Here is a 25,906-nt window from a genome sequence, read left to right as displayed (position 1 = left end):
GTCTCAAAAAAAAAAAAAACAGTGGAAATCATATTAGGTATCTTTTCTAGCTACAATGGAATAAAATTAGAAATCAAGACGAAAAGAAACATCAGAAACTTCACAAACACATGGAAACTATGCAACATGCTCCTGAGTGACCAAAGGGTCAATGAAGAAATTAGGAAGAAATTTTTAAAATTTCTTGGATAAATGAACAGGGAAATACAACATACCAAAATCTATTGAACACAGAAAAAGCAGTACTAAGAGGGAAGATTTTCGCAATAAACACCTTCACCAAAAAAGCAGAAAGACAGGCCAGGCACAGTGACTCATGCCTGTAATCCTGGCACTTTGGGAGGCCGAAGTGGGAAGTCTGCTTGAGGCCAAGAGTTCGATAGCAGTCTGGACAACACAGTGAGACCTCATCTCTACAAAAATTTTTTAAATTAGCTGTTGTAGTGGCACATACCTGTAGTTGCTACTCGGGAGGCTGAGGTGGGAAGATCGCTTGAGCCTGGGAAGTCGAGGCTGCAGAGAGCCATAATTGCACCACTGCACTCCAACCTGGGTGACAGAGCGAGACTCTGTCTCAAAAACAAAACCAAGAAAGAAAGAGTAGACAGACTTCAAATAAAAAATCTAACAATGTGCCCCAACGAACTAGAAAAGCGAGAACACACTTAATCCAAAATTAGAAGGGAGGAAACAATAAGGATCAGAGCAGAAATAAATGAAGTTGAGGTAAAAATATATATATAGAGAGAATATCAACAAAACAAGTAGTTTTTTGAAAAGATAAAATTGACAAACCTTTAGCTAGACTAAGGAAAAAAGAGAGAAGACCCAAATACATAAAATCAGAAACAACAAAAGGAGACATAACTGAGACCACAGAAATACAAAGAAACATTAGAGACCATCAACAACTATACAACAACAAATTGGAAAACCTAGAAGAAATGGATAAATTGGACACATAGAACCTGCCAAGACTGAACCATGAAGAAAAGAAAACATCAACAAGCCCATAACAAGTAATGAGCTCTAAGCTGTAATAAAGTCTCCCATCAAAGAAAACTCCAGGTGGCTTCACTGCTGAATTCTACCAAACATTTAAAGAAGAACTAATACCAACTCTACTCAAACTCTTCAAAACAATGAAAAGGAGGAAATACTTCCAAATTCATTCTATGAGGCAGGCATTACCCTGATATCAAACCAGACACAACAAAAAAAGAAAATGAGAAGCTAATATCACTGATGAATGTAGATGCAAAAATCCTCAACAAAATACTAGCAAACTGAATTCAACAACAGATTAAAAAGATCATTCACCATGTTCAAGTGGGATTCATCCCAGAAATGCAAGGATGGTTCAACATATATAAATCGAGAAATATTAAACATTTATTGACTTATGTGATACATTAATAAACATTTATTGATTTACACGATACATTAATGTGATACATTGCATTTACAGAACCAAGAACAAAAGCCATATAATTTCAATAGATTCTGAGAAAGCATTCAATAAAATTTAACATCCCTTTATGATAAAAATGCTTAACAAACTGGGTGTATTCCATACCTCAAAATAATACAAGCCATATATTAGACAAACCCAAAGCCAACATCATACTTGATGGGGAAAAATTGAAAATCCTTTCTCTAAGATCTGGAGCCAGACAAAGATCCCCACTTTCACTACTTTTATTCAGTATAATTCTGGAAGTCCTGGCCAGAGCAATTAGGTGACAGAAAAAAATAAAGGGCATCCGAACTAGAAAGGAAGAAGTCAAGTTAGACTTGCTGGCAGACAATGTGATCTTACATTTGGAAAATCCTAAAAACTATACCAAAAAATTCTCTGAACTGACAAATTCCGTAAAGTTCCAGGATACAAAATCAACATACAAAAATCAGTAGCATTTATATACATCAACAGCAAACAATATGAAAAAGAAATCAAAACGCATTTTTTGATTTACAATTTTCCCCATTTACAATAGCTACAAAGAATATAAAATACCTAGGAACCAATTTAACCAAAGAAGTAAAAGATCTATACAAGGAAAACTATAAAACACTGATGAAAAAAATTGAAGAGGACACCAAAATATGGAAAGATAGTCCATGCTCATGGACTGGAAGAATTGGTATTGCTAAAAACACAATACTATTGGCCAGGAGCAGTTGCTCATGCCTGTAATCTTAGTACTTTGGGAGGCTGAGGCAGGAGGATTATCTGAGCTCAGGAGTTCAAGACCAGCCTAGGCAACAGGGTGAAATCCGGTCTCTACTAAAATACAAAAAATTAGCCAGGTGTGGCAGCGGGCACCTCTAGCCCCTGCTACTCAGGAGGCTGAGGCAGGAGAATCACTTGAACCCAGGAGGCAGAAGTTGCAGTGAGCTGAGATCACACCACTGCACTCCAGCTTGGGCAACAAAGCGAGACTCTGTCTCAAAAAAAAAAAAAAAAAAAAAAAAAAATGACAATACTACTCAAAGCAATTTATACATTCAATGCAATTCCTATCAAAATACCAATAACATTCTTCACAAAAAAAAAATTCTTCACAGAAATAGGAAAAAAAATCCTAAAATTCACATGGAACCACAAAAGACCCCAAATAGCCAATGCAATCCTGAGCAAAAAGAACAAAGCTGAAGATAGCATAATACCTGATTTCAAAATACAGTACGAAGCTATAGTAACCAAATCAGTATGGTACTGGCATAAAACAGACAGTCAAATGGAACGGAATAGAGAACCCAGATACAAATCCATGTACTTACAGCCAACTTATTTTCAACAAAGGAACCAAGAACATACGTTGGAGAAAGGGACAGTCTTTTCAATAAATGATGCTGGGAAACTGGGTAACCATATGCAGAAGAATGAAACTAGACCCCTATCTCTCACCATAAACAAAAATCAAATAAAAATGGATTAAAGACTTAAATCTAAATCCTGAAACTATGAATCTACTAGAAGAAAACATTGAGGAAACACTCCAGGACACTGGTCTGGGCAAAAATTTTTTTGTGTAAGACCTCAAAAGCATAGGCAACAAAGGCAAAAACAGACAAATGGAATTACATCAAACTAAAAAGCTTCTGCACAGCAAAGGAAACAACCAACAAAGTGAACAGACAACCCACAGAATAGGAGAAAATACCGCAACCTATCCACCTGACAAGGGACTAATAACAAGAATATACGAGGACCTCCAACAACTCTATGTAAAAACACAAATAATCCAGTTTAAAAATGGACAAAAGAGATCCGAATAGACATTTCTCAAAAGAAGACATACAATTGCTAACAGGTATATAAACGAATGCTAAACATCACTGATCATGAGAAAAATGCAAATCAAAAGCACAATGAGCTATCATCTCACCACAGTTAAAATGACTTTTATCTAAAAACAGGGAATAACAGATGCTGGTGAGAATTTGGAGAAAGGGGAATCCTTGTACACTGTTGATGAGAATGTAAATTAGTACAACCACTATGGAGAACAGTATGGAAGCTCCTCAGAAAACTAAAAACAGAACTATCATATGATTCAGCAATTCCACTACTGGGTATATATCCAAAAGAAAGGGAATCAATATACTGAAGAGCTATCTGCACTCCCATGTTTACTGCAACAATATTTACAATATCCAAAATATGGAATCAACCTAAGTGGCCATCAATGGATGAATGGATAAAGAAATGTGGTGTATGTACATAACGGAATATTATTCAGTCATAAAAAAAAATGAAATCCTGTCAGTTGCAGGAATATGGATGGAACTAGAGGCCATGATGTTAAGTAAATAAGTCAAGCACAAAAAGACAAATATTGCATATTCTCACTCATATGTGGGAACTAAAAAAAAAAAAAAAAAAAAAAAAAAGAAGTGGATTTCATGAAGATAGCGAGTAGATTGGTGGTAACCAGAGTTCAGTAAGAGTAGAGGTGGGGGTCTGAATAGAGGTTGGTTAAGGGGTATGTATTAGTTTTTTTTTTTTTTTTTTTTTCCACACTGCTATGAAAAAAAAAAAGCCTGAGACTGGGTAATTTATGAAGAAAAGAAGTTTAATTGACTCACACTTCCACATGGCTGGGGAGGCCTCAGGAAACTTACAATCATGTTGGAAGAAGGAGCAGTCACCTTCTTCACAAGGTGGCAGGAGAGAGAAGAACAAAGGAACTTCCAAACACTTACAAAACCATCAGATCTTGTGAGGACTCGCTCGCTATCATGAGAACACCATGGGGGAAACTGCCCCTGTTGATCCAATCACCTCCCTCCCTCCACTTGTGGGAATTACAGGTCCCTCCCTCAACACGTGAGGATTACAATTCGAGATGAGATTTGAATGGGGAAACAGAGACAAACCATATCAAGGTATAATACACAGTTAGATAGAAAAAATAAGACCTGGTGTTCAATAGACCAGTAGGTTAGCTATGGTTAACATTAACCTACTGTATGTTTCCAATAGCCAGAAGAGAATCTTTTCAATATTTCTGGCATACAGAAAAGATAAATACTATAGTGATAGATATCCCAATTTCCCTGCTTTGATCTTTACACATAATATTAATCAAATTATCATATGTACCCCCAAAATACATGCATCTATTATATATCAATTTTTTAAATTAAGTTAAGAAATTAAATGTTGGGTTTTACATGTAAAAAAAGAGAGAATATGGGAGAAAAGAAATTGGAAACATCCCTTAGGGACAATTTTTTTAGGAGTTTTGCTGTAAAGCAAAGCAGAGAAATAAGGTAGTGGCTGGAGAGAAATAGGGTGCAAGGTAAGGGGTTTTATTTATTTTATGGACAATATTATAGTGTATTCATTAGTATGCTGATAATTCAGTACAGAATGAAAATCTTGAAATACAGAAGAGAGAGAAGGCCCTCATTCACGAGAAGGCAGTTAACATCCAGGGTGCAAAAGAATTTTCTCATATAGGAACTAGGGCCAGTCACTCAGAAAGAAAAGTAGAGCATACAGATTATAATGCAGAAAGGAGGGCAGACATACCTGTGAGGCGGTACAAAGGTTCTCTTTACTCAGTAACAAAAAGCAAAGTCATCAGCACTCAGTGAGACGGGAGGAGTTGTTGGAGGCTTGAAAAGAGAGTAGAAGGCCAGGCATGGTGGCTCAGCCTGTAATCCCAGCACTTTGGGAGGCTGAGGTGGGCGGATCACTTGATCTCAGGAGGTAGAGACCAGCCTGGACAACATAGTGAAACCTCATCTCTTAAAAAAAAAAAAACAAAAAAACCCCACAAAAATTAGCTGGGCGTGGTGGTGCAAGACTATAGTACCAGCTACTTAGGAGGCTGAGGTTGGGGGGTCGCTTGTGCCCAAGAAACAGAGATTGCAGTGAGCCAAGATCGCGCTACTGAACTCCAGCCTGGCTCAAAAAAATAAATAAATAATGAAAAGAAAGTAGAAGCTGTGAAACAGTCATTTAGGAGAATGAATGGACTAAGAAATGTAGAAGGATAGCCAGGCAGCATGAAGGGCTCACTTGAACTTAATGGCTATAAACTGAAAATGAGACCAATCATCCCAGCCACGTGGTTTTCTCAAACAATCTCTGCCATGCAGGTGCAGGCCAGGAACTGGATTCAAGCAGATTTGGGTTTCTATCAAGAGAATAAAACCAAGAAAGACTGGGGCAAGAGAGTTAAGGGTAACCGCACATACACAGGACTGGCCATAACCATGGCCCATGGCCTCTTATATTGCACGAGGAGGGGAGTGTGCACATGAGGAAGTGAAGGTCAGGGCAAGGGTGGTAGAATCTAAATAGGGAAAAGCTCTGTGGTTTTCCATTGAGGAGAGGAGTAAGGTCCAAGGGAGACATTTTGTGTTCCCCAGGCAAAAGGTAAGAGAGCATCTCTGAAGAGGAGACTGAAGGGGACATGGGCCTCTCCAAGCATCGAAGTCCGAAAATAAGAGTCCCCCAAATATGTCCATGTCCTAACCCCCAGAAGCTGTGGATGTTAATTTCTATGGCAAGAGGGATTTTTTGAAATGTGATTAAATTAAGGATCTTAACGTTGAGAGATTATCCCAAGATTAGTCAGTTGGGCCTGATGTAATCACAGCAGTCGTTATTAGAAGGCCCCACGAGGAGTCAGTGCCCCAGCATGTGATGTGATGATGAAGGCAGAGATTGCAGTCATGCTCTTTGAAGATAAAGGAGCGGGCCATAAGCCAAGGAATGCAAACAGTCCCTGGGAGCCGGAAAAGGCAAAGAAATATTCTCATCTAGAACCTCCAGGAGGAACTAGCCACACCGACACTGACGTTAGCTCAGTAAAACTGATTTCAGACTTGGCACCTCCAGAAGTTTAAGAGAATACATGTTTGTTATACTACTAAGTTTGTGGTAAGTTGTTGTGACAGCAATTGGAAACTAATACACCAAGGAAGGGGGAGGATATAGAAGAGAGGTCCAGGCAACATCTCTTTTCTCTCCAAAATAAATCTGAAAGAAAGGAATTGGGAAAAGACCAAACGGGTAGCTCTGTGTCACTCGGTGAGAAGTGAAAGAAATGTAAAATCCTGGCATAAACAACCCTTGTGTGCGTTTAGGACAGTTCTAACTGCTGGGAGCCACTTGTCTAATTCCTTCACCTCCTGTGTTTGTTCCAAGATCTCCTATCTAAAATTGCAAAGTACACCCCCAGCCCTACACACTCACACCTCGCAACCCCCCGCCCAGCTCTATGCTTTCCGTACCACCTCATGACACACACGACGCCATATATTCACTGTATTTATGGATTGCTTGTTTCCCCCACTAGAATAGGGCAGTGACTTTTGTGCAAGCATCTTGAACAGCTCCTGGTACACAGCTGGCTCTCAAATAATATCTGTTAAATGGATGACCTTCAGAGGTGAGATGGAAGATGCCGAATAGCAAATATTCACTTCAGAATGTTTTGAAAGGTAAAGATGAAATTACGGGTATTTACGTCCTTTTCCCCCAATAGTATTTTAACAAATGAAAAACACCTTAATAGGTATTCCCAAAATAATTCTTATGAGTTTGTAATAAAAAACGAGGACGAGGACTTGAATACACGCATCGCTGACTCAAAGATGGTCACCCCGCCGGCCCCCACCCCCGGCCAAGAATCCCGCTCCGCAGAGCTCAGAGCTCCGCGGCCCGCGCCGGAAGTGGGCGTGGCTCGCCCGCGGCTTGCTGGGACTTGTATTTCGGGGCTCTAGGCGCGCTAGCCGGCAGCATCCGGAATGCGGCCCCTGCAGGTGTGGGGTTCCACGTGGGAGGTGAGACTGGCCGGGCTTCCCCGGCCGCTGATAGAGGCGTTCAGGGGTCAGGAAATGGGTGTGCCGCGGCGAAGGCGCTGGGCCGGCGAGCCGCGGAAGCCGGGAGGGCGGCGATGGTAGGGCACGCGACCAGCGGAGGCGCGGCCCGCAGCGGCACGTGTGTCCCGGCGCCGCATTTCCAAGCTGCTGCACCCCGGGAGCCTGGCTGCGGCCACAGCGAAGGCTGTCGGGCCGTGCAGCTGAGCGGCCGAGCCTCCGATGGCCCCTCCTCCCGCCTGGCCGAGCTCTGGCCTGGGCCGGCTGGGGGCTTCGTGGTTGGCCACGCCGGCCTTTTCCTCGCCTGTGACCGGCGTGATTGCAGGGGATTTTCGGTGGACGTTAGGCGACGGAGGGGGGCTCCTGTAAGAGACTGAGGTTTCTGTCCGCAGCACTGCCTTCGCTGAAAAGAGCTTGCATCTGAGCCCCCGCACCGCAGGAGCGAGCCAGGCTCCTGAGAATGAGGTCGGGGAAGGCGTCTTGGGCAACCGAAACCCATCCCGAGAAGCGGTCATATAACCCGAGATCTCCTCCTCTTAACTAGAACTTTAGGACAGAGATCGGCAAAGTCTGAGGAAATGGGCACGGCTTAGAGCTGCCGGCGGCTGCGGAATTTACTTAGCTTCTTGGTTTTTTGGGGGGAAGACTTGGCTTGTTTAATCGAAAGCCCTGTGGAGAGAGATGAAGATGGTGACAGAAAATGCGTCACCTCTCACCTCATGGAGGGAGTGCTAGTGGAAGGGTTGACTGAAGAAGCGTCAGAGGCAGGAGCTGGGTAACTTTTTCCCTGCAGTCTTGCTGGACTTGATTTTCATGGCTTTTTCTCTTTCCCTAACTCTGCCTTTCCAGGAATCCATCCCCACTGGGAGTAAGAAATGACCAAGGTCCGGGTGAGTTGGCGCTCCATTTCTCCTAAAATGCCATCTCTCTGAAATGTCCCTGTGCCATGTGTTGTTTTCTTTATTGTCAGGCCCCCAGTACGGTATTTTATAGCTATGGATATAGGGACATTAAGATACTAAGGACATGTAGCTAGCAGATGATGTCACCAGGGTCTGCACAGATAGTTTTCACTGGCCCATCCTACCCAAGAATTTATTCCACTCCTCAGAGCAGTGGGCTGTGCCCTCCTGCGGAGCATCTGGAAGCCTACCTTTTCCTGTCAGACATTTCACTCACATTGAAAGTCATTCCAAGCTATTCCATACTCATCCCAGTGCCAAGTGGTCTCAGCAAAACAGAATGATATACCACGGTGCTTTTCTTCAAGGAGCTTACCATTTTGATTAGCATATTATATTACCTGTACACAAAAAATATGCATATTAATAGTGATAATTTGTTAACTATGAAAGAGTCAAAAACGAGGAAATTCGTTAAATGGCAGCACAGTGGTTACAAAATCACTCTAGAAATGCTTCTCAACCAGGCTATGCATCAGAAGTCTCTGGTGTTTTTTTTAAGAACTAAGCTTCTCTCTTCCAGACCTAGTGAAAGGAGAGTTTCACTCCTTTTTTATTCTTTTGATCTTTGTACATCCAAAGGTTTATTGTGAAATACTGTCTATACACTTGACATAAGTGTCTCTAGGGTAGGTAAAATTCATCCTTTATACTCAGGTTGATTTGTTCTCTTTCACTAGCATGTCTACATATTTAACTGTCCCAATAAATTTTAAATTACCAAGTCATACTTTTTTAAAGAGAGTTCTCATTTGTCTCTGTAAAACCATCTGTAGGAGGTTACCTCAAAATTAACCCTTAGGCTCCCAGGGTATTCGAGATGGTCAGCCTCCACTTAGAATCCCACGGTGTTTGAGATGGTCGGCCCCCTCTTTGCCCTGTCCTGGCGTTTTCTGGTGGAGAGCTCTTAACTCGGCTAACTCTGAGAGAGCCGAAGGAAAGTGCCTTGTCCTTTGTTGCAGAGAGCAGCAGGCCAGAAATAAACCCCGTGTTTTCTAACTTCAGGCTGTTCTTTCTCCATTAACTAAACAGGGCATCACACCGGAAATTGTTTGAATAAAATATCAGACTGCGTTTTAAGGAAAAAAAAATGTTTTTTAACACTACCAGCAAAGGCCATCTTTTTGCTTGGCAAATACAGCCCTCACACACGAGCTCTTAGAAAAATCTGTTTAGAGGACAGTAAGCTGTCTTGAGGTACTGAGAGCATGGCTTCTCTGTGCCCTGAAAAGTAATTGAGGACTTGAAGGGAGACTAACCTGAGTAGAATCAATACATTTTCCTTCCTTCACTTCTGCCTGCTCCCTAATGGTTAATTATTCACTGCTGCTGCAACTGGGGATTGCTAGTTTAGTAAATTTTGAGATTCTGGTGTGTGTTACACAACAACTTTTTTAATTTAAAGAAAGGACTTAATTCCAATCACTGTGTGTTTTCTATGTACCACACATTGTCCTTAGGTCTGCTGAAAGGCGGGAGTGTTAGTTAACCCTGCCCTTCCTCTGTGACATTGGGTAAATCACTTCACCCTTATGAACTTTGGTTTTTTCATCTGTAAACTGAGGGTCTTAGGCTTGACTGTCTTTAAGTTTTCTTTTAGTTGTGTTATTTATTCATTTAAATTGAATATGAATTTATATTTATCTTTCAGATTCCAAGTCAATTGTGGTAGCTGCTGGGGATTTAAAGATGAGTTGAAGCCAGGCGTGGTGGCTCACACCTGTAATCCCAGTACTTTGGGAGGCTGAGTGGGGAGGATCACCTGAGGTCAGGAGTTTGAGACCAGCCTGGCCAACATAGTGAAACCTCATCTCTACTAAAAATACAAAAAATTAGCTGGTCATGTTGATGCCTGTAATCCCAGCTACTCAGGAGGCTGAGGCAGGAGAATCTCTTGAACCCAGGAGGTGGGGGTTGTGGTGAGCTGAGATCTTGCCACTGCACTCCAGCTTGGGCAACAGAGTGAGACTCTGCGTCAAACAACAAAGATGAGTTGAGTGTGGCACCTATCCTTCAGAATCTTACAGCCAACTTGGGAGACAGACTTAATAGCTATAGTAGAGGGATGTGAAAGATGCTGTGAGATCTCAGAGGAGAAGAATTCTAACTCATCCTCATGCTTCAGAAAGAGGCTATTGTCCTAAGACTGAAAGCTCCAAAATGGATGGGAGAACTCAATAAGTTAGGGCTTATGATAGAAAGGACTGTGCTAGACTCAAGTATGATGTGTTGAATGACTCCAGGTAATCTAGTGTGCCTCTTCCTGCTTTTCCACTTCAAAGTAAAGTTAGATACAGCAGAGAGGGGCTCTGGAAAGAAGTGGAAGGCCACGTGATGGCATGTATGTAGTTCTAAGGAGGTTGACATTTGTCTGATAGAAACAGGAAACGATTGATCTTGTGACCTTCCTCTTTGGTTGGCCTTTAGAATATCGAGTCTGCTCTCTCCACTGTAAGCAGGAGCACAGCCTTGGAGTGACTCCTTAGTGCCACTGATACCTGGGAAGACTGTTGATTATTCAGTGTTTCAGTCCCAGCTTTGTCTTGCTTAGGAGCACTATTTCCTTTTTCTCCCTTCCCTTGTCACAATGATTCCTCTCATTTGGTCTACTCCTGTCATTTTTTTTTTTACCTACCACAAAGTTAATAGTCCACCAACATATCCTTTCCCTTCTCAGAATGGAATCCCGCCTGCCATTTTATCTTCAGGACCTTAAAAAATTAATAGCCCTGATTGTCTAACCTAGGGACTGAAAGATGACAAAAATTGTACTACGAAGAATTGGTAAGGAGTTATTGTAGCCTAGGTAAGGAAAAAAAAAAAATAAGCGTCTTACTAAGACTGGCAGTGGAAATGGAAAAGAGGTAACACATTGGAGGGAAATGTAGGAGGCAGAATTGACAGGATCTGACATGGTTTGAATATTGTTGAGGTAGAAAAGGAGGATTAGACAATCCAGATGACTGGATGGAAGACAGATAAAAAATAAGGGAGAGAAAACATAATTGGTGGGCTTGCATCTCTAAAGAGAGAAGAAAGGATTTGATCTAGAATGCACAGGAAGAGATTAGCCTTAAACAGAAAGACTTTTTTTTTTCCTCTGGTCTGAAGAGGTCTGGTTGGGAAGAGCAGCCAGCCCACTTGCTTTTAGTATGCCGTGGGTCATGCCTTGCTAAAGGATGTGGTGGTGGAACATGAAGGCAGCAATCTTTGCTTCTGGTTGTTTGTCCCACCTTTACTCCAGGGCTTGAGGCTCCTTTTCCAGCCCTCTTCCTCAGAGTGGAGACCAGTGACCTTGAACAGAAAGCTTGGGAGACAGCACCCATCCTTACCTTCATCTTTACCCTCATCCTTCCCCACTGGTGACGAGTCGGATAAGTCATGTCACCCCTGCAGGGCAGGCCCAAGGAAGGAGTAAGTGGTGCCTCTTTAGCCTCAGGCTAAAGCTGGCTTAGCTGATCAAATTTATGAGACAGCCTTTATGACTTTTTATGTATTCTATCACTTTACTTTTGAAATTGTGCCTTAGAGAGTGGTGCCAGCCCATGCACGGTGCAGATACAAGTACTGAAATTGAGAGCTTGAAAAACAAAAACAAAAAACTTCACCACAGGTAGTTTAAGAAGCATTGCTTCATCAGACAGAGCCCTGAAGGGAACCAGATTTGCTGACATTGACTGAAAAAATATTTGGACTCCCTTTATGTGCCAGGCCCTGCTTGAGGTCTTGGGGATGCAGTCATGAACAAATGAGGCAGCCTCTCTGTTCTTGGGGAACTTAAATCTCAGCAGGGAGAGACAGTAAATAAGAAAGCAAGTGAATAAATAAGAAAATAAGGTAAGGCATAAGTCATAAGAAGAAATTAATTTAATTAAACTAGGAAAATGATAGATATAGGGTACGCCAGTGGATTAGATGGTCAGTGACGTGCTTTCTGAAGAGGCAATGGTTGGACTGAGAGCTGAATGATGAGGAATGGAGAGGGCAGCTAGCACAAAAGCTACAATGAGTGATGCGGTTCAAGGGCCTGCTGGGTCACTGGTGCTGAATATGATCATAAGAGAGGCCTAGGTTGGGGAGGTGACAGGAGAGCCTCACGGGCCAGGATGAAGAGTCTGAATTTTACTTCATGGCCACTGAAAAGCCTTTGGAGGGTTTCACGCTTGGCCTTGTTTTTGTTTTAAAAGATCACCTTGGCTGCCATGTGGAAAACTCATGTTTGGGGGAGCAAGAGTAGAGTCAGACCAAGAAGGAGGTTGGTGTGGGTGAGAGCAAGTGCTGCCTAGGCCTAGAGAGGTGACAGTGCAGGGCAGGGGAGCTGAGTGGATGCCGGTATGCTTTAGAGGTAAAGGAGCTAGGTGATGGGTGAGATGTGAGGATGAGAATGAAATGACTTCTTGGATTTGGTTTGAGCAATTGAGTGGTTCGTGTGGCTGTTTACTAAAATGGGGACGACTGGGGAAGAGCAGATGCTGATGGATATTGCTGGAGCAGGAGTTTTGTTAGGGCCTGTTCAGTTTTTTGGTTTGTTTTTTGTTTGTTTGTTTGACTCACTGCAACCTCCGCTTCCCGGGTTCAAGAGATCCTTCTACCTCAGCCTCCTAAGTAGCTGGGACTACAGGCATGCACCACCACGCCTGGCTAATTTTTGTATTTTCAGTAGAGACAAGGTTTCACCATGTTGGCCAGGCTGGTCTCAAACTCCTGACCTCAAGTGATCCGCCCACCTCAGCCTCCCCAAATGCTGGGATTACAGGCATGAGCCACTGTGCCCAGCCAGGGCCTATTAAGTTTTAAGCACCTTTAGACGTCCCAGTGTAGATGTTAAAAGGAGTCTGGAGGTGAGGTAAGAGGTAAGGGCTGGAAATAAATATTTGGCAGTAAATGGTATTTTAAGTCAAGGGATCCCTCAGGAGAGTGTTTTATGGCTGTGTGTATATGTGCTATTTTATTTTCCCAGTAATGTTCAACTACTTAGTTTATAAGCGGAAGAACAGAAAGCATAGGAAGTGATTTTTAAAGTTTTTAAAATTAGAGAGATTAATATTTTAAGAGTAGAGGAGTCCAGGTAGTGGACTAGTCCCAATTATGGTTATTACAGTTTGATGAAATGTGGCTGAGATCACTGGCACTGTGGAGATTAAGAAATGTGAGGTCAGAGTGTTGGGTCAATTGTTCCTGCGAGAGTTAAGGTTGTCAGGATAATGGTGGGAATGGGGTGAAGATGACAATTCAGCAATGACACAAGAAGACAGTGACACGGAAAGATTCAGTAGCTGAGGACTTGAGCGTAGACATGTTGTGGGCAGGAAGGAAATGATTTGGATGGAAGTAGCCAATTAAGTGAGAAAGGAAAGATTTTCCAACAAAACTTGACTTAGCTCACTTAGATCCCCTGAGCTGCAAACTTCTTCTATACCTTTCTTACCTTTTCCAGTGCTACTGACTTCACCCCCGTTCCAGGGCATTTGTGCAGATGGTTGTTTGTTGAGGAGGAATGTGCTTAATGTTTTAGGAACCAGTTACATTCAAGAATGCCTCTGTGGCCTTCACGGAGGAGAAGTGAGGCCGCCTGGACTCTGCTCCCAGGAAGCTGTGCAGAGCTGTAATGCTGGGAACTACAGGAACTTGGTCTTGGTGGGTAAGGACATGTGAACTTGGACACCTGCCCATTGGCATCTTTGTTTCCCACTTCCTTTTTGACACAAAAGGATGTTTTCTGACTATTCTAAGCAGCTAAAGAACTTGGTAAGAATTGGAGAATAGTAGTTTTACTGGGTTGTCTCAAAAATCATACCTGTTCCATCCTTTATAAGCCAGAGGTGGGACTGATTTTGCTTTCTGCACAATCACCCAATCCCTGTGAGTTTCTGAAATGTGATCTCTCAGATGGAACAAGATAAAGATCATTATATAATAGCAAGTGAACCCCAAAGAGCACCAGGCATCATGGCAAGTTATAAGCCAGGCTAATCCACAACAGAGGAGTCCCTTTTTCAGTGTTCCAGGAGTTATCTGATATCTTGCAGTCTGTGTCGAAAGCAGGGACTTCTGGGATGTTTCCTATGTGCCACTGTTTTACCTGATCTATTCACTTACTTCCCTTCTACCTCTGCAGGAGGTTGTGGTCTTTCCCAGTAATGGTCACTTGCTTCTCTGTACTCTTGCCTTTCCCCACATTTCCCCCACATTGGTCTTGTGCCATCTTTGCTTGGACTTTATTTTTCATTGAATGTCCTCCCCTGCCTTGCAATATCGTTTCCATTATTTCTTTTCTTACACATTCAGGAATTCATCCCTCTCCCCTCCCAAAATTAATCAAAACTCGTGGTGAGACACTCTCATACCCTACAAATAAATAAAACACTTTTTTAGTTTTTTTGAGCAGGAGTCAACGTCTTTCGCCCAGGCTGGAGGCTGGAGTGCAGTGGCATGATCTCGGCTCACTGCAACCTCCACCTCCCAAGTTCAAGTGATTCTCCTGCCTCAGCCTCCGGAGTGGCTGGGCTTACAGGCGTGAGCCACCACACCCAGCCAGCCAAAACACTTTTTGACTGCCTGAATCAAGGAGCCTTAAACATTTCCAAATGCAGTAATTCATTTTTTAGATATCTATTCTAAGGCAATGGTAATTTTAACCAAAAATTGTGAACAAAATACTCATTACAGAATTATTTAAAATAGTGAAAAAAATATTTACCCCCTAAATGTATCACAGGGGATTGGTCAGCCAAATTATCATGGATCACAGAAAAGTATGTAGCCATTAAAAAATAGATTGGTAAATAATTTTAATTAGATGGGGAGATGAATGTATACCTACTAGGTTGAACCATGTGAAATTGCCATTTTATAGCCAAAAGCAGCCATTCTACAAAAGCACCGAAAAGTGACTGGGCACAGTGGCTCATGCCTGTAATCCCAGCACCTTGGGAGGCTGAGGCGGGCAGATGGCTTGAGCTCATGAGTTTGAGACCAGCCTGGGCAACACAGCGAAACCCTGTCTCTGCAAAACATGCAAAACTTAGCCGGATGTGATGGCAGTTACCTGTAATCCCAGCTACTCAGGAGGCTGAGGTGGGAGGACCCCTTGAGCTGGGAAGGCAGAGTTGTAGTGAGCCAAGATGACACTACTGCACTCCTGCCCTGGTGACCGTTAGACCCTGTCTTTAAAAAAAAAATGTGCCATCATGTTAGCTTTCAGGGTTTTTTCCTCCCTCAGTCCACAGTGGGGCCCTGGTTCTCTTCCCTCAGTAACTGTGCCCTTTCAGTTTCTATTTTCAGCTAATCCTGGGGAGTAAAGAGAATGCTACAGGGCAAAGTCGTTACCTCCAGGTAGTGAACCAGGCCTTTCCACATTCTTTATATAAACCCAGTGCCTGTGCTCTGTTCTTGTACCAAAATTGCCCACTACTGAACTTTTGTCTCTTTCAGAGTTTGTTCCTTTTTTAATGTTTCTTTCAGCATATTTACCATTATCAATTTTACTGATGGTTTCTATAGTGTTGATCTTCTCTTGAAATTCTTTGTCATGCATGAAATCATAGTTTTTCTATTTCCTCCAGCTTCTCTCGTAGTCCTTTTCTCTGCAGATTCTCTGGCTTCTTTCTTTTTTCTTTTTTTTTTTGAGATGGAGTCTTTTTCTGTCCCCCAGGCTGGAGTGCAGTGGCGTGATCTTGGCTCACTGCAACCTCCGCCTCCCGGGTTCAAGCAATTCTCCTGCCTCAGACTCCTGAGTAGCTGGGACTACAGGCGCCCACCACCATGCCTGGCTAATTTTTTCTATTTTTAGTAGAGATGGGGTTTCACCATGTTAGCCAGGCTGGTCTTGATCACCTGGCTTCTATCTTTTTTCTAACTTGAAATCTCAAAGGGCTCTTTGGTTTTAAGTCACTACATCATCAGTGTTTCTCGGCCTTTTTATTTATCATTACTCTCTCCCTGCCAAAAGGAGACAGATTTCTCCTTTAGAGAAATTAAGTATGAAGGAATAAGGTTTTGTCAGGTAGGATTGTTTTGTGAGTCCCAAACCAGCATAATATGTAAGATTTGTTTGGCCAGCCGTGGTGGCTTATGCCTATAATCCCAGCACTTTGGGAGGCCAAGGCGGGCAGATCACCTGAGGTCAGGAGTTCAAGACCAGCCTGGCCAACATGGCAAAACCCCATCTCTACTAAAATTATAAAAATTAGCCAGGCGTGGTGGTGGGTGCCTGTAATCCCAGCTACTCAGGAGGCTGAGGCAGGAGAATTGCTTAAACCCGGGAGGTGGAGGTTGCAGTGAGCCAAGATCGTGCCACTGCCCTCCAGCCTGGGTGACGGAGTGAGACTCCATCTCAAAAAAAAATAAAAAGATTTGTTTTGCCCCCTATGAACCAATTCTCACCCCTTGGAGACATTATTGTCCCTGAGAATGCATGATATGTCCACTTATAGGAGGAACTGTTACATATTTAATGCTGTTCAACTCTCCTTTCTATTTTGATAAGCCTAAAATTATTTTCCTTTTTAAGTTCCCTTCTTGTATTCCCACTTTTGTCAGTATTAAAGTTGTTCCAGCCTCCTAGTTTAGAAATGGGCCATGACTGTATTCAGTTTCTCTTGGGCCAGGCATGGTGGCTCATGCCTGTAATCCCAGCACTTTGGGAGGCAGAGGCAGGAGGATCACTTGAACCCAGGAGCTGAAGACCAGCCCGGGTAACATGACAAAACCCCCTCTACAAAAAATATAAAAAGTTAGCCGGGCCTGGTGGCATGTGCCTGTAGTCCCAGCTACTTGGGAGGCCAAGGTGGGAGGATCACCTAAGCCAGGGAGGTTGAGGCTTCAGTGAGCAAAAATCTCCAGGCTGCAGCAAGCAAAGATCTCCAGGCTGCAGCCTGGGCAACAGAGTGGGACCCTGTCTCAAAAAAAAAAAAAAAAAACAGTTTCTCTCTTCTCGTCCTCAGTATCTAAAATCTCCCACCAATTCTTTTTTACCTTTAACTTATTTTAAGTTTATTAACACTCCTAGATCCCACAGATGTTGCCCTAAAATGAGTCTGTTTAATGCTTAAAATAGGGTAAAAATTAGTCAGATTGTTGCCATCATTTTTCAAGCTCAAGTTAGATGTTGCAAGTACACTTGTCTCCTTTAAACATCATTTATGATGTCATTCTTTGAAGTATTACTATACAGTTGGTAAGTCCTATGAAGAATGGAACAATGCTCTGAGAGAACGAAGGCATGTGATGGAATGCGGGTTGTGTATGTGTCTTAGGGAGAGCCTCTGAAGTGACATTAAACTGGGAGCTAAGGGATCAATAGTTTAAACAGGTGACTAGGGAGGGGAAGAACATCCAGGCAAAGAGAACCACGCAAGAGGACACCCAAAGACCTGGAAGGAGGAGTGTGGTAGACCACAGGGTGCATCTAAGAAGGACTGAGAAGAGGTGGTGGACACGGCCTGGCTCAGTTATGGCGTTGAAGGCACTGGTAAAAGTGGATTTATGACAAAAATTAGCCAGGCGTGGTGGCACATGCCTGTAATCCCAGCTACTTGGGAGGCTGATGTGGGAGAATCGCTTGAGCCCAGGAGGTGGGGGTTGCAGTGAGCTGAGATAGCACCAGTGCATTCCAGCCTAGGAGACACTGTGTGACCCCATCTCAAAAAAAAAAAAAAAAAAAGTAGATTTATTTTGAGTGGGCAGCCATTGGATCAGGGAATGGTATGCTCTGATTGACCCAGTATCACTGTGACTGCTCTGTGGAGAGTGATTTACACGTAGACAAAAGTGAAATAGGAGATGGGCTTCCAATTTCAAGCTCTGCTCTAGGTTTTCATTTTTATTGACATAAAATGGAACAAACTTGTTGAACATTGTTCTTTTTTGCAAGTAAGACATAAAAGTCTCAAAAACTCAAACAACACAGTATAATGTGAAATCAAATCACTTTCTATGAACTCTATATTTATGTATGTACAAGTATATGCATTAAAATTTTATGAGATTACACTGTGCGTATTTTTAATTTGCTGTTTTATGCAGTATGTGTTAGTTTTTTTCTGCCATGTTAACTCCCTATAAAAGGACCCCTTTTCTCATGTCAGTATTTTCTCCTAATGTTGTACACTCATTCTCCATAGTATTTTTTTTCTTCTTCTTCTTTTAGACGAAGTCTCACTCTGTCACCCAGGCTAGAGTGCAGTGGCACAATCTCGGCTCATTGTAAGCTCCACCTCCCAGGTTCAAGTGATTCTCCTGACTCAGCATCCTGAGTAGCTGGGACTACAGGTGCCCGCTATCACGTCCTGCTATTTTTTGTATATTTACAAGAGACGGTTTCACCATATTGACCAGGCTGATCTCAAACTCCTGACCTCAGGTAATCCACCCACCTCAGCCTCCCAAAGTGCTGGGATTACAGGCATGAGCCACCGTGCCTGGCCTCATTCTTCATATTATTTTAAACATTTTTTTAAAAGCTAACATCACACTTTCATTAAAATGCACCTTTCATAAAATTCCTCCCCCATTCATTTTCACACACCTACAATTTCTATAACCACTAGCCTACTTCCAAGTACTGTATGATATGGCTGTTGAAGCAATATCCTTTCAAATCCATTTAATCATTTCACCCCATTTCATGATTTAACTGCTACAGACTGCCCTGTTCTTCTTTTGTCATTTTTCTTTTTCATTTTTGCCATTACTTTTGAAATGTGCAGACAAAGTGATACATTCACCTGGGTAAAACAAGTTGTATGGGCAGCTCATAGTGAAAACGTTCCTCTTTCCTGACTCTGCTGCTCCATCAGCCACAATGTGGCTTCCAAAGGCACTCAGCTGTCATCTTTCTAGCTGTTCCATATTGGGTTTGTCTTCCTACTCCAGACGATATGTTTAGACATAGTTACTCTTCTAAATAAACAATAAATGCATTCACATGATTACAAAATAAATATAAAAGGTGCACAATGAAAAGTTTCTTTCATGTCTGTAGCTCTTGTCTATGCAGGTTCTGGTCATTGGCCCTTAAAAAGTGAGTAGTCTCATGTAACTGTCATTTCACAAATTGTGCCTGGAAATCTGAAGAGTAAAGCTCTAAGTTGGAATGTTGAGTGCATATATTTATGACATTGATTGATAATTGTCAAAATGTCCTTCATATCAGTTTACACTCACAAGTAATGTGTGTCTTCAGACTTCGGGTTTGTGCTAGTTTAACAGGTGGAAAATGGTACCTCAGTATCATTTAAATTTAGTGTATTGTGATATACTGTTATTTCTCCATTTATCAATATTTTGTAATTTCTATTGACTTCCCCATATTATAGATGAGGATGTAGCTTTTTCATATTACCTCCTCAAATGCCTAGCCTCCCAAGAATTTGTTAGAGTCATGTCAGTGATGAATGCTTACATTGCTTTGACTTTGTAATTAGTTGTTCACTATAGAGTCAAGTGGTACAATATGATTATAGTTCCTTTTTTATTTTTTTATTTTTCCTCTGAAGCTAATACTTGCCTTTTAAAAATATATTTTATTTGGAGGGTTTTGACTCCATACTGTTATTGTAGAGTTTTGTTTATTTTTTCTTTTATTTTTCAACTATGGTTTTGGGGTTTGAGGGTTTTTGTTTTGTTTTGTATTTTGTAGAGAGAGGGTTTTGCCATGCTGCACACACTGGTCTTGAACTCCTGAGCTCAAGCAATCACCTCGCCTCAGCCTCCCAAAATGCTGGGATTACAGACATGAACCACCACGCTTGGCCTAATTATGTATTTTATTGACTTCTTGGCTTACTGTTATTTCTTGTAGCATGTATCCTTTTTCTTAAATTTTAAAAAATTTTCCTATAGTATATTCCTGAGTGATTGTTTTAGTAATTGAATCTTTTCATGTTTGAAAGAGTGTCTATTTTTTCCTCTCTTTGAAATGGTTAATTGGCTGGTTAAAAATTATAATTTCACAATGACTTTTAACCCAAAATTTGAAGATATTGAAGATTTGCAATATTGCCAATTAGTTGTTCAGTGTCAATATAATTCTCACTTATTTGCACATAACCTGGCTTTTCTGTTTGGAAGCTTTTAGCATTTTGGTTTTTTTGTTGTTGTTGTTGTTGTTTGTTTGTTTTTTCCTTGAAGTCCTGAGGTTTTAAAAGGGTATGTTTAGTTCGGGGTGTTTTTACATACCATTTTTTAGCATTTATTGGGCCCTGAATCTTGCATTCTAGGAAACATTTTTTTGTTGTTATTTCTTTGATCATTTTCTCTCCATGTGTTCGATCTTCACTGTCCTCATGCAACTCCTTGGAGATGGGCTTTTACTTTTATCTTTCTGTCTGTCTTTTCATATGCATTCTTGGAGAATTCCTCAATCTTCCATCTTAGCCATATGTTCATTTTACTATTTAACTCATCTAAATTGCAGGCCTTTGACTAAAACAGCCTGACACATATCTAGGAAACAAGTTACATAACCTATCATCATCTTCAGTCATTTTATTTAGAATTATTATTTTCATAGCAATATGTTTATATTTTATTATTAGATTGTGTTTAAATATGATATCCACTCCAGTTTTTCTGGGATTTTAATTATGTACCTTTTAAATTCTGTTTGTCTCCTTATATATTTTTTCAAAATTCTTGTGTTCTCAGTATGATATTGGAGTGTGTCCTCAACCCATGCTTGACCCACTTTGGCATGTATGTGTGTTCTACTTTAGGGGACGCTTCTGCTGATTGGGCTAGGGAGGGAGGTAATAAGAATCCAGATGGTAGATGTTGTAGGCCTTTTTTTTTTCTTTTTTTTTTTTGACAGTTGGCAGAGCTAAGTGAGGTTTTATTTTGGGAAAAATAAAAAATTTGAATTGTTTTGTAGCTGGATGTGTGGGCAAGGGGACTACCCAGGTAGTAAACTCCCCCCACGGATGGTCTAAGGGCTAGGGCTGAGCCTCAGGTGGGCCTCCTCTTCCCTGTACTCCCCTGCACAGTGGTGTAGGCCATTTTTTAAGGCCACCTCTTTTGCCACTGAGTTATTGGGGGCATGCTCTGCTTCTTCATTTCCAGCCCTGGGCTATCTTCCTTGTCAGAACTCCCATTAAAAAGATTAGCTTGAAGTTTTATCCTGGGCACTTTTGTTGTCAGTTGCTTCTTTTTGTTCCTCAATCCATCGGTCATTGTGTAGGTTCAGCATTACCTCAACCTCTGCTTCTCTGTTCAGTTCAGTTAACATTATTAGCAGTCTTTCTTTGGCAGATCATTTATTTTATTCTTGAGGCTTTATATGAGGCCACTGCTGCTAGCCATCCAATATTTCTATTTCTAAGAGGAAGAGGGTGGGCTGGGAGAGTGCTGCTAACAGCAAAAACTAGCACAGCACGTTAAGAATGCCTAAGTTGAATTAAGAAATGTCTTTATCACTGTTTATTATTTTCTGAGACATAGACTCCAGGAAAATGGGGTCAGTGCTCCCTTACTTTGTAATAATTGATTCTGAGTTTGGTAATTGAATTTCTATGATTTCTTAAGATGTTTTACCCATGAGGAAGCCTTCTGTTATATATAATTTGAGCTGTACATTTTTCCCCTAGTTTCTCCATCACTCCTAGTCCATCTGCTCTTTATCATTTACGAGTTCCTCGATGTTTTTATTCTGATGATGTCGACCTTTCTGTTTTCCCAAGACTATTATGGATTTCTTGTCATTTCAGTGTAATATTAGGCTATTCACTCTAACTGTTGTAGTAAGTCTGGGGGAGGGTTTTGTTTTGGTTTTGGTTTTTTAATATACCAGTAAGTCTAAACTCTGTATTCCTAGCACAGTTCTCTCACAGGACTTCCAGACCTATATATATCTCACTGCTTACTGACCAGTACTGCAAGAATGTTCCACTAACACCACAGATTATGCAAGGCAGATTTGAGTTTCTGCACCCTTCCCTACTTCAGCCTCTTCCTCTTGCATTTCCTCTCTGATTATAGAGTACCACGGTACCCATTCACTCAGGCAGCAATCCCAAGGAACAGGCTTGGGGCCTCCTTTCTCTTCGAGGTTTAATTTATCATCACATGATCTAGAATGAATTTCTCCCATTCTCTCCACAACTATCATCCTTACTGTTTTTCTTATGATTTGCTATGGCAGCCATCTTGCTACCTAAAGTCTTACTTTCCAGTGGTGTTTATAGGTCACAAAGTCAATTATTTCACTCTGAATTTAAATCCTTTAATAGCTTTCAATCCGTGCAGGGTTTAGCCCTAAGGTCCTTATTATGAGACACTAAGCCCTTTGCTCTGGCTCCTTACTTCCCCTCCGTGGCACATTCTTCACCACTCTTACCGTTTTTATCTCCTTCGTAAGAAGCCACTTGTAGTTTTCTTTAACATGTCATATTTTCTCTCCACGTTTCACTTCTTTTTTTTTTTTCTTTATTTCTTGTCATTTTCTCCCAGAAATCTTCCTAAACACCGGGGTCTGAGTTGAGTGTTCCTCTTCTGTACTTTCCTAGCTGGTTATGCATACATCTCTTGCACTGTATTGTACTATACATTCATCTACACCACTCACTTAGTATTATCATTATTTGGTATATTTGTCTTCCCAGGAAGCTTTAGCTTGTTAAGCAAAAGGATTTATATTTTCTTCCTTGTGTCCCCCATACCTATGAAAGCAGAATACCAATGAAATGCAAATTTACTTAAAGGAAAGTAGGCCGGGTGTAGTGACTCATGCCTGTAATCCCAGCACTTTGGGAGGCTGACGCGGATGTATCACTTGAGGCCAGGAGTTTGAGACCAGCCTGGTCAACATGGTAAAACCGCATCTCTACTAAAAATACAAAAATTAGCTGGGCATGGTGGCGTGGGCCTATAATCCCAGTTACTTGGGAGACTGAGGTGGGAAAATTGCTTGAACCTAGGAGGTGGAGGTTGCAGTGAGACCAGATCACACCGTTGCACTCTAGCCTGGGCAGTGGAGCAAGACTCTGTCTCAAAAAAAAAAAAAAAAAAAAAATGAAGTGAGATGAGATGAAATGTTACTGTTAGCAAGGATATAGGACTTACAGTCTTCTATAGGATTAGTTAGGGAAGACTTTCCTTGGCTATGCTTAAAAGCCAAGAGAAAATCTCTGTCTTGTACCCAGATACAAATGCACCCGACATTAACCCAAAGGACATGACTATAAGGACAAGCTGAACTTTTTCGTAGTTACTAAGCCTTCAGGCCTTAGGCACTCTCACTCAGAAATCTTGAAGTCTACCCTTTGTTCTTACCACTGAATTCTCTCTGTTCCCTAGGAGACTTGAATGAAAATTCTGTGGAGAATCTTCAGCAGAAAGCACTTCAGGATCTGTTACATGAGCTTTCCTCCTGGCTAATTTTGGAAGGCATGGCCAGTACAATTACCGGAAGTCAGGATTGTATCGTGAATCATCAAGGGGAAGTGGATGGGGAGCCTGAACTAGACCTTTCCCTTTGTCAACAGTGGGGAGAAGCATCTTCTCGTATTTCCAGAAACAGGGACAGTGTGATGACTCTTCAAAGTGATTATTTCAAAAACAGTGAAAGTGAAACATATTTGCCTTTGAAAGTCCCAAGCCAAATAGACACACAATACTCTTCAGTGAAGTTCTGTAAGAAGGAGCCTCAGAATCATCAGGAAAGCAAACATCTCTTTGTAACGGAAGAAAGCACTGAGAGAAAAGTGATAAAGGGAGAAAGTTTTTCAGAGAACCTTCAAGTTAAAATGGTGTCTGATGGAAAAGAACTGGCCTCGCCATTGTTAAATGGTGAGGCAACTTGCCAGAATGGCCAGTTAAAAGAATCTTTGGATCCCATTAACTGTAACGGCAGAGACATTTATGGATGGAAATCACAGGTGATCAGTTGTAGTCAGCAGAGAGCTCATACAGAGGAGAAACCCTGTGACCATAATAACTGTGGGAAAATACTTAACACCAGCCCAGATGGTCATCCATATGAGAAAATCCACACTGCAGAGAAACAATATGAATGTGGTCAGTGTGGTAAGAACTTCAGTCAAAGCTCAGAACTACTACTTCATCAGAGAGACCACACAGAAGAAAAACCCTACAAATGTGAACAGTGTGGGAAGGGCTTCACAAGGAGCTCGAGTCTGCTTATCCATCAGGCAGTCCACACAGATGAGAAGCCTTATAAGTGTGACAAGTGTGGGAAGGGCTTCACCAGGAGCTCAAGTCTGCTCATCCATCATGCTGTCCATACAGGCGAGAAACCTTATAAATGTGACAAGTGTGGGAAGGGCTTTAGTCAGAGCTCCAAACTACATATCCACCAGCGAGTCCACACTGGAGAAAAGCCCTATGAGTGTGGGGAGTGCGGTATGAGCTTCAGTCAGCGCTCAAACCTGCACATCCACCAGCGAGTACACACAGGAGAGAGGCCCTACAAGTGTGGCGAGTGTGGGAAGGGCTTCAGTCAGAGCTCGAACCTTCACATTCACCGGTGCATCCACACGGGAGAGAAGCCTTACCAATGCTATGAGTGTGGGAAGGGTTTCAGCCAGAGCTCGGATCTTCGCATCCATCTCAGAGTCCACACTGGGGAGAAGCCCTATCACTGTGGCAAGTGTGGGAAGGGATTTAGCCAGAGTTCCAAACTCCTCATCCACCAGAGAGTACATACTGGAGAGAAGCCCTATGAGTGCAGCAAGTGTGGGAAGGGCTTCAGCCAGAGCTCCAACCTTCACATCCACCAGCGGGTTCATAAGAAAGATCCTCGCTAAGTGACATTTGCCCGTTCAGGTCTTCACAGCGCTCATACTGTAAAAACTGTTAAATATTTAGTATCACTCTTACCTTTATATTCTACAAAGGAGAGAGATGTAAGGGTTATTTAGATGTGTTTCCTCACTGAAAAAAATTCATTCATTCAAAGTATTTAAGTATCAAGCACTTTTTTATGCTGTACAATGAATGGATTGTACTTATTTTCAGATGGGTAGAGTAAAAGTGTCTGTACTTTACAGTTCAACTACATATTCTACCCAGCATTTCAATGGCAAGAACTTTATATTTATTCTCAAGCAGGGCATGTTTTCCTTTGTTCACATTCTCTGAGAAATTGAAACTCTGGTTTCTCTTCAAATTACGTGCTTTGTGTTTTTCATATTTCTTTCCAGTCCTGATTAGCCACCTCTAAACTATGATTGTACACTGTGTCCATTTTAGGCCAAGAGGGCAGTTGGAAATACAAGGGACATGGAAATCCTTGTGTTTATTGCAGACAGGTACAATAGTTCGTAGCCACACAACAAAAAGCTGGAAGAGAGTTACTCATGTAGTACGTTCCCATATACCATTTTGATAGGAAGTTGAACAGCCCCTCCCAGGCAACTATTCAGGAACATAAGTAGTCCTTTTTGGTGAGTACAGCTAGTTTATTGGGATACTTCCAGAGGAATGTGAGGGAGGGTCCAAAGTAACATGCCTGGCACTTTGGGAGGCTGAAGAGGGTGCATCACTTGAGCCTAGGAGTTCATGACCAGCCTGGGCAACATGGCAAAACCTTGTCTCTATAAAAAAGTGCCAAAATTTGCTGGTGTGCTGGCACACAGCTTCAGACGCAG

General features: G+C 41.8%; 1 protein-coding gene across 6 annotated transcripts; it reads left to right on the top strand.

Annotated features, from left to right (window-relative positions):
- The first annotated feature begins 7,228 nt into the window (after positions 1-7,228).
- ZNF239 (zinc finger protein 239) lies at positions 7,229-25,425 on the top strand. 6 transcript variants are annotated; one of them, XM_077946315.1, is made up of 5 exons: positions 7,229-7,305; positions 8,191-8,231; positions 9,955-10,295; positions 13,819-13,944; positions 23,595-25,425. In XM_077946315.1, exons 3-5 carry the CDS (start codon positions 10,292-10,294, stop codon positions 25,061-25,063), a joined length of 1,599 nt encoding a protein of 532 aa, XP_077802441.1. In that variant the 5' UTR covers positions 7,229-7,305; positions 8,191-8,231; positions 9,955-10,291; the 3' UTR covers positions 25,064-25,425. The 6 variants fall into 6 exon arrangements, with proteins under 6 accessions (XP_077802441.1, XP_028682120.2, XP_077802440.1 ...); XM_028826287.2 differs by lacking the exon at positions 9,955-10,295; XM_077946314.1 differs by lacking the exon at positions 9,955-10,295 and having other exon boundaries at positions 7,229-7,806.
- The last annotated feature ends 481 nt before the right edge of the window (positions 25,426-25,906 follow it).

Source organism: Macaca mulatta, chromosome 9, assembly GCF_049350105.2.
Source record: "Macaca mulatta isolate MMU2019108-1 chromosome 9, T2T-MMU8v2.0, whole genome shotgun sequence".
NCBI classification, from domain to species: domain Eukaryota; kingdom Metazoa; phylum Chordata; class Mammalia; order Primates; family Cercopithecidae; genus Macaca; species Macaca mulatta.
The sequence above is the reverse complement of the archived record's forward strand: the minus strand, read 5'-3'. Positions and strand labels throughout refer to the sequence as shown.

Coding starts and splice junctions, on each gene's coding strand:
- ZNF239 (XM_077946314.1), top strand. Junction 8,232..13,818: donor AAGAAATGACCAAGGTCCGG/GTGAGTTGGCGC, acceptor TTAATGTTTTAG/GAACCAGTTACATTCAAGAA. Junction 13,945..23,594: donor CAGGAACTTGGTCTTGGTGG/GTAAGGACATGT, acceptor TCTGTTCCCTAG/GAGACTTGAATGAAAATTCT.